The sequence below is a fragment of the Phaseolus vulgaris genome, chromosome 1 (genome assembly GCF_051622355.1).
Source record: "Phaseolus vulgaris cultivar YP4 chromosome 1, ASM5162235v1, whole genome shotgun sequence".
In the NCBI taxonomy this organism is placed as follows: Eukaryota; Viridiplantae; Streptophyta; class Magnoliopsida; order Fabales; family Fabaceae; genus Phaseolus; species Phaseolus vulgaris.
The window spans coordinates 35,746,504-35,757,729 of record NC_143498.1 but is presented as its reverse complement, the minus strand read 5'-3'; the positions used below and the strand labels follow the sequence as shown (position 1 = coordinate 35,757,729).

Sequence of the window (11,226 nt, the reverse complement as noted above, 5' to 3'; positions counted from 1 at the left end):
CTTCCCCTCTTGAAACTTCACACTTTCATTCCTAGAAAAAAAAATATTGGAAAAAATAATAACTTATTAACAATAGTGATTTGGTGATGATAGTATAATAATTAAAAAAAACATAGTTCACTGTATGATTATGAATTTAAATATTAAAAAAAATGAAAATTTCAATAACCATCACACTAACCATATCACATTTAAAGTTCTGGGTCCGGTCTTAGAATGAAAAATAGAAACTACTAAAAAAATATATTTCATTTGGACACATTTAACTTAATCTGATGTTAATACACTTACACTTTAATAATTAATATTTTCTTTATTTAAAATTATGAGACAATAGATAAAAATGGAGGAAAGAGAATAAAAGGAGAAAAAGGAGAAAATAAAATAAAATTGGATGAGTAATGTATTAAAGATAACTATAGAGAAACATTACATAAAGGCATCCTAAAAAATTTAAATGGAAAGCAATAGGCCATATATTACAATTATTGATAATATAAAAAAGGGCACACAATCTCTTAATTTTTTACATTACTCATTCCTGTGTAGTAATTATCCTCTAATAAACTAACAAATCAAATGATGTGACTGAATAGGGAGAAACAATTGCACGTATCTTCCTTTTAACATTCACTGCGGAACTTGTTTGTGGCACCACCTGCATTTAAAATCAAAAGACCATAAATTATAAATCACATGATTTGTTTACGTAAGTTAGGCCAACATTAAATATTTTTTGTTACTCTTTTGAATTCAACAAACTTAGCAAATGGTACCTTGGTAGGCTGTGAGAAAGAATTCTCATCCATTACGTTGGTTGATGTAATCACTGTCTTTACAGAACGAAATAGTTGCATTTTTGAGAACCCACGCGTGCGTATGTAAAGTGTCTCTGTGGCTGCTCCGAAGTTCACTACCTGTGCAAATCAAAATCAATAACTCATAAACATAGATATATTGATCAAAGATCAAATAAAGGTAATCCAAGACATGTTTTTTGACATTCTAGCACATTAGAAACAGTCATAATCACAATTGAGTTGAAAAAGTCACCTCTTACCTTTATTCTTATGTATTTTTTCTCATATGGAGAATTTTGCCAACTAATTGCAGATGCAATAAGTTTATTAGATGAAGCTGTTTTGAGTTTTGAGTGCATAAGTTTTGCTCCACTAGACTCAATAAAAAGCTTTTGCACCCAATAGCTAGGTGTTCCATAGAGCTGATAAGAGTCGAACACAATTGCATCGGGGATCCATCTGATATGACACACGTTTGTGCAAACTCATGTTATATATGTCATTGTGGAATTTACAAATAATTGCACACAAAACCTTCAAAGTGTTTTGTTCTAGGTAGACAAAAAAATGTGATAATTGGTAGAGACTTACTTCCTGTCGTTTATATTTGAGAAAAGTGGTGCATAAGAAACCATGTCGACAACATCACTGCATTAGCAAAAAAAATGTAACAAATGAAAAATTGTACGTGGTTAATGTAAAAACTAAAAACACTTCATAAAACATAAACTACATTAATAAAAGTAAACCTGTTCTTTTCTAGGCCAATAAGAAATGCAGCTTCTGCCAAAGCAGCCAGAAGACTTCCATTTCCAGCATCTTGTCTCCATACAGCATACTCACTCACGAAAGCCTATAGAAGAATATATATTAATTATTTATGTATCAAACTGTGCATAAATTTACAATCCATAAATAGCGAATAACATAGTGTTCATTAAAACTAAAACTTGATCAAACCTTTGGTCCAGATCGTGACGTGTGATCGAATTGAGTAGACTTAGAAAATAAGTCCGTCGAGTTTGTATAAATCTAATGAAAATAAACATTAAAGGGATAAGTTGACAAATGAAACAAGACAAATAAGCATGTTTTTCCAAATTTGAATCAACAAAGAAAGTTTAAGAATTAACATATCGAAGTGTATCATTACATGAAAATCGAACAAATCAGCTGGATGGTTTAATTTTGTGCTAGAAGCATCACAATTTGAGATCATTTTCATATCTGGGTAGGCAATTTTTATAGCATCATAGAACTTAAGGTAATTTCCTGCAAAAACAAAAGGGTATACAAATGTCAGTAGTTAAATCTATAAATTTATAATCGTGAAATATCAAATGAGTCAAGTAAAACAAGTTTTTACGTACAACATATATGAGAAGTTTAAGACATGCATGTGCTTAAATAATAATAAAGTGCATTTACCTTGATAATTCGAAAACTCACAATCTTCATTTCCAATGGCAACATATCTCAAATCAAATGGTTTTGGATGTCCCAATCTAGCTCTAACAGAACCCCATTTTGATTCAGGAGATCCTCTTGCAAATTCAATGCCATCAAGGGCATCCTATTAATGGAGAGATTTCAAAACAATGGTAAATAACATGTATTGTTTCATAAATACCTAAAAAGAAATGAGTACGAGAAGAAAATTATACTTGCACATAAGGTGCTAAATTTTTTGTATTAATTTCTTCATGACGGCTGAAGCCTAAAATGAGACATTCAAATAGTTAGAAAACAAAAGATAAAATCAAATATATGTGTTGTTAAGAATGAATTTGAGCTAAGGCAAGAAGAACATATATATACCAGCGTTGAACACCCATATGGGCAATGCACCAAGGTCCTCTACTAGCTGCTCAAGAAATATTAAATTATTATATTTATTCAACTATAAGGTATGGCAAATTTAAAACCATAGTTATAAAAGAAAAATATATACACACTTGGAGATACTCTAAATAACCAATTCCATCATCACTCCAATAGTTCCAAATATCATTGTAGTGTCCTGGTCTCTCTTCCCATGGTCCAATTGTATCTTTCCACATATAGTGATTCTTGAGATAGTCTCCTTCAACATACGTTCCACCTTATGCAATGGACATGGATAAATAGAGTTAATTAGGTCTCAGGATTTTTAAGTGAATCTTATATATTTCTACCTCACTATTTTTAATTACATGTGAAACTGCTGCACAACTAAAATCTAGGGTTTATTTTACCATCATGACACTAAGTTTATTTTAATGATTTATAGTTCTATACAAACATATTTAAGTACTTAATCAATTATATTATTTAATGAGGATTGAACGTATAAAGGTCCCTAGAAGAAAATTTGTATGTCAAACCTCCCTTGGAATCATAGAATTTGGACATACCAGGAAATCTGACAAATTTTGGTTTCAAATCTGCCACCATTTGAAAAAGATCCTTTCGGTAGCCATGACCCTGCTTGAAGAGAAGATTGAATTGATGTGAAGGAATTAGCATATTCTTATTCATTCTTTAGATGATAAAAGAGAATTAATCTATCATTATTGATCCAAAAACTTTCTTAAAATTTAATAGTTGCATTTGTTGATTTATAAGGTGTGTTTGTTTGTTGTACTAACCATGTAAGTGTCCAATGGCATCACTGACACTTGGTCTAACAAGTAACTTCCTTCATTGGTTGTGGTTATTTGAAGACTTGAATAGTGATTGGTAGCGTTTGCTTCCACCACCGTCTCCACCCTTTTCCATTTTCCATCTTCAGAAATTTCTCTGAATCATCACAACAAATATTTTTAAGTTAGTATTATTTAATGTCATTAAAAAAATTAGAATTTCCACAATGTCTTCTAAGCATATAAAAATGATAAACTTACGTGATATTTGATACCATGTTTATAACATCAACACCCGTGAATGAAAGTTGAAAATCAAACTCTCCTTCTGATTTAACATGATACACCACCTTGTACAATTTCCCTTGCTCGATATTCTGAACATGAAAAGGAGTAATTTTAGAAGGAGAAAAGTTAGTTCATATAATATAAACTAATAATACATTTTCTTATGAAAATAAAAGTTCTATAATATGTGTGTGTGTGAATATGAAGTATATATTAATCTTGCTTACCATGCCCCAATAACCAGGGTTAGAAATACCAACGCCACCAATTGGACAAGGGTTCTGATCACTACAATACACCTCCATTTGTAATGCAGCTTTATTACGTTCAAAGCATGAGGAATAGTTAATTGATTTTTTATCAGCAAATAGCAATGAAATTAAATAAGACCACTTCAGGGGTGGTCCAACCCTTATACAACAAAACAGATTTTCTCAAAGAGCCTTTCCATCTACATATCAACCAAAAGACCTCCTACTCTCTTTCCCATCTCAATCAATAATAAAAGAAACCCAAGAAACAACCTTTTACATAAAAACTAAACAGAATACATACATACCAAGGGTTCAAGACACCAATCAGAGAATGAGAAATTAGCTGACGGTATCTTTGATGAGATCCATGACCAAACCTTAATCTGTGTTAGAGAGAAAATTTCAGTGTGATCAACCACTCCACCTTTAAATAAACAATTATTCCTGTGCCTCCATATCTCACTAACCAACGCAATCCACAGGTTTCCCATAATAAGATTAACTGAAATAGGTGCATCCAGAATCTTAAAATGTTCAAAATGAGACCCAGGATCCATACAATCCACTGATCTTATTCCTAACCAGTTATAACAGAGATTCCAAATTAGCCAAGCAACTCTGCATTCGCAAAACAAATGATTTGTTGTCTCCTCTGACCTCCTACACAAGCAACACAAATTACTCTCGATCTCAATTCCTCTTCTCTCTATATTAACCCTACAAGCAACCTTGTTTTCAATCACTCTCCAAGCTGTGACTTGAGCTGAGGGAAGCGCCTTAATTTTCCAGAAAAATTTATACCTTCTTAAGTCTTCCTCACTACCTTCTCCCCTTAAAAACCCATAAGCGGACTTAACTGAAAACTCAGTTGAATCGCTATCCTTCCAAACCCAACTATCCACTGTTTCTGTCTCTAGTGTCTTATTAGAGATCAACTCTAAAAGTTGACTTTCTTGCTCCTCTTCCCAAGCGAACAGACCCCTTCTCCACCTTAAGTTCCACTTCCACGTCCCGTTTTCCCACAATCCACAATCACATAAAACTGCCTCCTTATTAACAGATAAAGAATATAGCCTTGGAAAAGTGCTCTTCAATTCTTCTGAGACAATCCAATTGTCTGACCAAAACATAATCTCTCTCCCGTTTCCGACCTCCAAATTCAAACGATCTTCAAACTTCCCTCCCCAATCCTCAGACCTCCAGACCTTCCTTAAATCTCTCCACCACAAAGAGACCTTACTTTTATTATCTCGCTGCTCCTTCAAACCTCTCCATCCTCCATACTTAGATTCCAATACCTCCTTCCACAACCCTCCTGCTTCTGTTTTCAGGCGCCATATCCATTTTCCCATCAGAGCCAAATTAAACTGTCTGACATTTATAATACCAAGCCCTCCTGCTTCCTTAGGTTTACAAACCTTATCCCATGCCGCCCAGGCAATCTTCCTTCCATCTGACCCCCATCCCCACAAAAAATTCCTCTGCAGACTCACAATCTTCTTTAAAACAATAGACGGAATCTTAAAAAGAGAAAGATAAAACAGTGGTATTGACGACAAGACTGACTTAATTAAACAAATCCTCCCCGCCATCGAGATAAATCTTCCTTTCCACCTGCCTAACCTTTTCTTTACCCTGTTAACCACCTCATCCCAGAACTCACCCCTCTTATGACATCCCCCTACAGGCATCCCCAAATATTTAAAAGGAATGCTCATTACCTCACAATTTAGAATTTTCGCAAAGTGAAGAATCTCCGTCTGCTCCACCCCAATCCCACCAAGTCTACTCTTGGAAAAATTCACCTTAAGACCAGATGCCAATTCAAAACAGTTCAACATAACCTTTAAATTAAAAACACTTTTGCTCTTTGCCTTACAAAAGAACAAAGTGTCATCAGCATACTGAAGCATATTTACTTTTACCGACTTATTTCCAATCTCCAAGCTCTCAATCAAGTCCTTCTCTACTGCAGTTCTAGATACCCCAGCTAACCCTTCGGCCGCAATAAGAAACAAGAATGGAGCTAATGGATCACCTTGTCTCAGCCCTTTCTTCGGAATAAACTCCTTAGTAGGACTCCCGTTTACGAGAATTGACATCGACGCTGATTCCAAGCAAGCTTTAATCCAGGAAATCCACTTTTCACAAAAACCAAGCTTTCCTAGCATATAGTATATAAAATCCCACCTCACAGAGTCATATGCTTTCTCATAATCCACCTTGAAAAACACACAACTTTTCTTCTTCCTTTTCAACTCTTCTAAGGTTTCATTGGCTACCAGAATACTATCCAATAACCCCCTTCCTTGAAGAAAGGCAGATTGCCTAACATCGATAACTTTACTGATCACTTTTTTCAACCTGATAGCCAAAATCTTCGAAACTGTTTTATACACACACCCTACCAATGAAATCGGTCTATAATCATTAAGCTGTTGCGGATTATCATTCTTAGGAATCAAACAGATGAAAGAAGCATTTGAACCCCTAGGCCACTTACCATTGACCATAAAATCATTTACTGCTGAGATAAAATCTTCCTTAAGACAATCCCAACAAAACTTAATGAAACTGAAATTAAAACCGTCAGGACCAGGGCTCTTCGAACCATCACAACTCCAAACAGCATTTTTAACTTCTTCTTCAGAGACAACTCCGACTAGAGACTCATTATCTCCTTTTGATAACGAGGAGAACTGAACATTGTCCAACCTAACCACTGGCTCGGGCTCCCCAACGAATCTAGCCTCGAAAAACTCCCTGACCTTATTCATTACCACCTCCTTCTCCTCACACCATTGACCGTTCACTTCTACCCCGTTAATCTCGTTTCTCATTCTCCTCCATTTCACCGATGAATGGAAAAACTTTGTATTTAAGTCACCTTGTTTCAACCAATTTTTCCTTGCTTTCTGTTGCACAATCGCTTCTTGTTTAAATAAGTTCTGACTTTGTTCAGCCAACAAAAGTCTCCTCTCCTCCCGCCCAAACTCATCTAAAAAACCTTCGTCATCTCTTGAGTCCAACTCTTGAATTTTCTTTTGTAATAAGATACCTTCTTGATTGACATTCCCAAAAACCTCTCTATTCCACTTCTTCAAATCAAGCTTTAACTTCTTCAATTTCTCCTTTAGTACAAACATCCCTCCTCCCAACACTTCATAATTCTGCCATTTGCTCCGAACAAAATCTAAAAATCTTCCATCTCTTTGCCACACATCTAGACTTCTGAAAGGTTTCGGCCCCCAATCTACCGATGTTGTTTGGAGCACTATGGCACAATGATCAGAAACTGATCTACTGAGGACTAAATGTTTACTGTTCGGCCATACATCCAACCATTCCCTTGAAACAAGAATCCTGTCAATTCTGCTCTTAATCGTACCATTCGGCTTGTACCAAGTAAACTTTCTTCCAACCATCGGGATATCCAACAATTCTGTACTTTCAATAAAACCATTGAACCCCTTGATTTCTCTACTATAATCTGATACTGAAACTGTGCTTTTTCTCTCCTCCTTCCTTCTAATTGAATTGAAATCCCCAACAACACACCACACCCTGTTTTGTTGTCTCTTCCTGATCTCACTAATCTCCTCCCATACCTCATTCCGTGCTTTCAACGAACCGGAGCTATACACATTCACTATCGTAAGTTGTACCCCATCTCCTGCTTTCCAAACTCCTTCAATAACCGAATAAGCTTTTCCATTAAAAAATCCCGTCATATCAAAACTGCTTCTTCTCCACATAGTAATAATTCCTCCTGCATTATTAACTGCCCCATTCTCTAACCATTCAATTTCGTTTGAACCCCACAAATAATAACATAGCTCCTTGCTAATCTCTGAGCACTTTGTCTCCTGTAGGCATACCATTCCAACCTCCTCTTTTCTAATCAAGTCTCTTAAGTATGTTCTTTTCGTGCTTCCACCAATCCCCCTTATATTCATACTAATTAGACTCATCATCTAAAACATTATTCTCCATCTGACAACATCTGTAGTCCCGACTCTCCAAGGTACTCAGTCTATTTAAAACTACCTCTTCTTCTTTTAACAACGTGAAACCCATCTCCTTACCAGATTTCCACGCCCTCTTGATTTCACCCTGTTCATCTTTTAATCTCAACATTTTTCTATATTTTCTAACATCTCTAACTGAGATAGAAATTTCTGACCTTAAACCCTTTAACGAATTTGACTTAGATAATCTTTCAACCAACGGTGACTTTCCATCTCTTAGAATCGATATATCGCCTACCCCTCCTCCGATATTGTCCAACAACCTCCCTACCGGACAACTAGCAGAAATTAACTCCATCCCACACATCTTATTCTTTGGTGTAATTTCCACCACAGCTCTATCATCAACATCCGTGACCATTGCGCCCCGTACTAGCCCCATCGTACTCATCTTTTCCGTAACTTTTGTTGTCTCGTCGTCTACCTCGCACACAACGATCCCTTCAACGTCCGCAATCATTGCACCCTGTACTGACCCCTCCATGCTCAACTCTTTCGTAACTTTTGTTGTCTCGTCGTCGGTCTCGCACTCGACGGTCTCTTTGCTTCCTTGATCAAACCTTCTCAACTCACCTTCTTCCTCATCAAGCTGTCCAGCCTCTTCGAACTCGCGACCACCGTTCACCTCCACGTCGCTGATTCCCTTCGTATCACCGCCCCGCTTTGAGCTCTCGCTGGCGCCACCCCCCGCGACGCACCATGGCGTTCCAGGCTCGCAAAAGCCAGTACCAGTGTACGCCGTCGCCGTCGCCTGCGTTTCTGGAGCGACCCGTGCTCCTTCACCACCGCCCATCACCGTTCCCACGTCGGTCGGCGCTCCAGACGCCGTGAATTTCTTCCCCGCGTCGCCCACCTTCGACTGTGATTGAGAAGGGATGCCGACGACTTTCTCCACTGCAGCTAGCTTCTCCGTCGACGTCTCCACCCTTTCTTCTCTCCCTACCTCTCCGTCGCACCCTCGAAAGTCATCGAGGATTCCGCCGCCGCCGCCTCCGCCTTCCACCATGTTCTCCACTCTTTCCATTCCAAACCCTAGTTGCATTGCCACGTCAGCAATTGGGTCTGAAATTGGGTCAGAAATTAGGGTTTCCCCTACCCAACTTTCTGCACTCAATTGGGCTTGAACCGGCCCACTGCAGATTAGGTCATCTGCCCATCCCCCAACAATATTCCCAACTGTAGCCGTTCCACTATTATTCTCTACTAATATATTATTTTGTGCCTCCCTTTTTTCCAAGTTGATAATCCCCTCTTTCCTTGGTTCCAACATACTATCATTGTGACTCTTTCCAACAGAAATAATTCCTCCATTAATGCATGTTCCGCCTTTTGAATTTTCTCCCTCTTCTGCCGGATACTGAACAGTCGTCTCCTCCCTTCTCCTCTCTCCTTGTCTACCATCATGATCTGAGTACTCAAACTCTGATAAAACTTCACCTATGCTGGAGTCGAATTGTGCTTCCGATTCATCCTCTGAAGCCACCCCCCACTTGTGAAATGGAAATCCAAGTGAAGAAACAGGGAAAATTTCTTCCTCGAAAAAAACCTGACATAACCTATCATTTATCTTCATTGATTTCGCCTGACTTACCTCCATGCCCAAAGGGATTGTAATACACAACCTTGCATATTCTAACACCTCCTTAGAAATTGTTCTTTCATCAACCTCTACGAGCTTGCCTAAAAGAGCCCTAATGCGTTCAAAACATTGGTTGCTCCAAAGAGCCAACGGTATACCCCTGCATCGGAACCAAACTATCTTCTCAGAGACCGCAAAAGAGTCATCCCATGGAACAATTGACTCAAAAAATCCTTCAAACCATTCTTTGTTGTCTGCAATCAACCTCTTAATTTGTCCCTCTTCTTCACTTGATAGTAACACAAACATTCCTCCTAAGATTCTCACCCTTACTGAATTAAAACCTCCCAAAATAAAATTCTCTTTGATTTTTTGCACATCCGCTGCCCTTAACATTTTCCCAATGAAGCATCTCTCCAACCAAAATGACGTCTCCGCATTAACTCTAACATGTGGCAAAACAACATCTTCTTCCTTCTGAACGCGACCTGCTTTTCCACCCATAACTACTTGTGCATAAGAGCACTGTTGATTCTTCTGTTTCCAGACTTTTCGATGTAAAGTCGGACTCCGCGGAATGTGCAATAACTTCTCTCGCCTTCTGTATTTCGGTTTGTTTGCCTGAAGCTTCCATGTACCAATCCAAATGGAATCAAGCTGTTTTTCCAAAGCATACTCATCCTTAACTTCATGAAATTTGACAAAACCGAAACGTTTTTTCCTGGCATTTAACTTTCTAGAAATGAAGACGTCTACAACCCTTCCCCAATGTTGAAAAACTCTCCATAAATCTTTTTCTTGAAAATCATTTGGAAAATTAGTGAAAAAGAAAGAAGCTTCTACCATCACCCTCAAACTTCTCCCACTCTCTCTCCGCTCTCTCTCCTTAAGCCTCCAAGTTCTAATAATTCTTTGTTTCTAGTTAATTGATACAGAAATGGATGATTTCTTTCCTATAATTGACCAAGGATAAATATTCAAGGTGTTGTTCGGGCCTCCAGCTTCAAACCCTGAAATTAAATTCATAATATTATTAGAAAATTTTCGAAAATGATAAAAAAAATATTAAAATATAACTGAATTGAATCTCTTGAATGAATAGACAAGATGAATCATTTTTTTAAAGAAATAACCTCTATTACTGACAAGTTCTGCCCATAGTCCCCCAGCACATGCATGATTGATTTCCTGCAATATAAATTCAAAGAAATTAGTGACTTCTAAGATATTAAAATGAAATTGATTTTGTTGTGATACTTTTTTCTGTGCGAATATACGAGATTGGTCTATATAATATATTAGATGTAAATGTATTGGATAATATAAATGAGTATACAACTTGGAAAATACAGTACTAAATTCAAGTAATATAACATTTAATAAACATATAATATTATAAAGAATATATATGTAAGTAATTATATAAATAAAAATAACAGAGGTATTCCACATAATTCATAAAAAAAATATGGGATTACAAAGTGTAATCATTACTATATTTTCATTAAAAAATGAGTATACGTGATGGAAGTGGAAAATTTATTTTTTATGTTTAAAATGAACATAAAATGATTATAATAAGGAGAAATTATATCCGTTAAGAAAAATAATTGGTTACCTCAACAAATACTCCAAGGAAAGTGTTAGGAATTGTTC

The 11,226-nt window shown here is 36.8% G+C and overlaps 1 protein-coding gene across 4 annotated transcripts; it reads right to left on the bottom strand.

The window, feature by feature from the left end:
* Positions 1–380: 380 nt before the first annotated feature.
* On the bottom strand, positions 381–7,924 carry LOC137813874 (alpha-L-arabinofuranosidase 1). Of its 4 annotated transcripts, XM_090301888.1 has the most exons (16): positions 4,269–4,404; positions 3,937–4,025; positions 3,683–3,798; positions 3,428–3,578; positions 3,194–3,263; positions 2,756–2,901; positions 2,619–2,664; positions 2,465–2,517; positions 2,229–2,373; positions 1,954–2,072; positions 1,761–1,832; positions 1,550–1,653; positions 1,392–1,448; positions 1,061–1,259; positions 777–917; positions 381–658 (listed from the first exon to the last, which is right to left on the bottom strand). In XM_090301888.1, the coding sequence occupies exons 2-16, from the start codon at positions 4,012–4,014 to the stop codon at positions 560–562; spliced, it is 1,596 nt and encodes a 531-aa protein (XP_090158014.1). In that variant the 5' UTR covers positions 4,015–4,025; positions 4,269–4,404; the 3' UTR covers positions 381–559. The 4 variants fall into 4 exon arrangements, 3 of the variants coding, with proteins under 3 accessions (XP_090158014.1, XP_090158003.1, XP_068472441.1); XM_090301877.1 differs by lacking the exon at positions 3,937–4,025 and having other exon boundaries at positions 4,269–7,923; XM_068616340.2 differs by lacking the exon at positions 4,269–4,404 and having other exon boundaries at positions 3,937–4,249.
* Between the last annotated feature and the right edge of the window lie 3,302 nt (positions 7,925–11,226).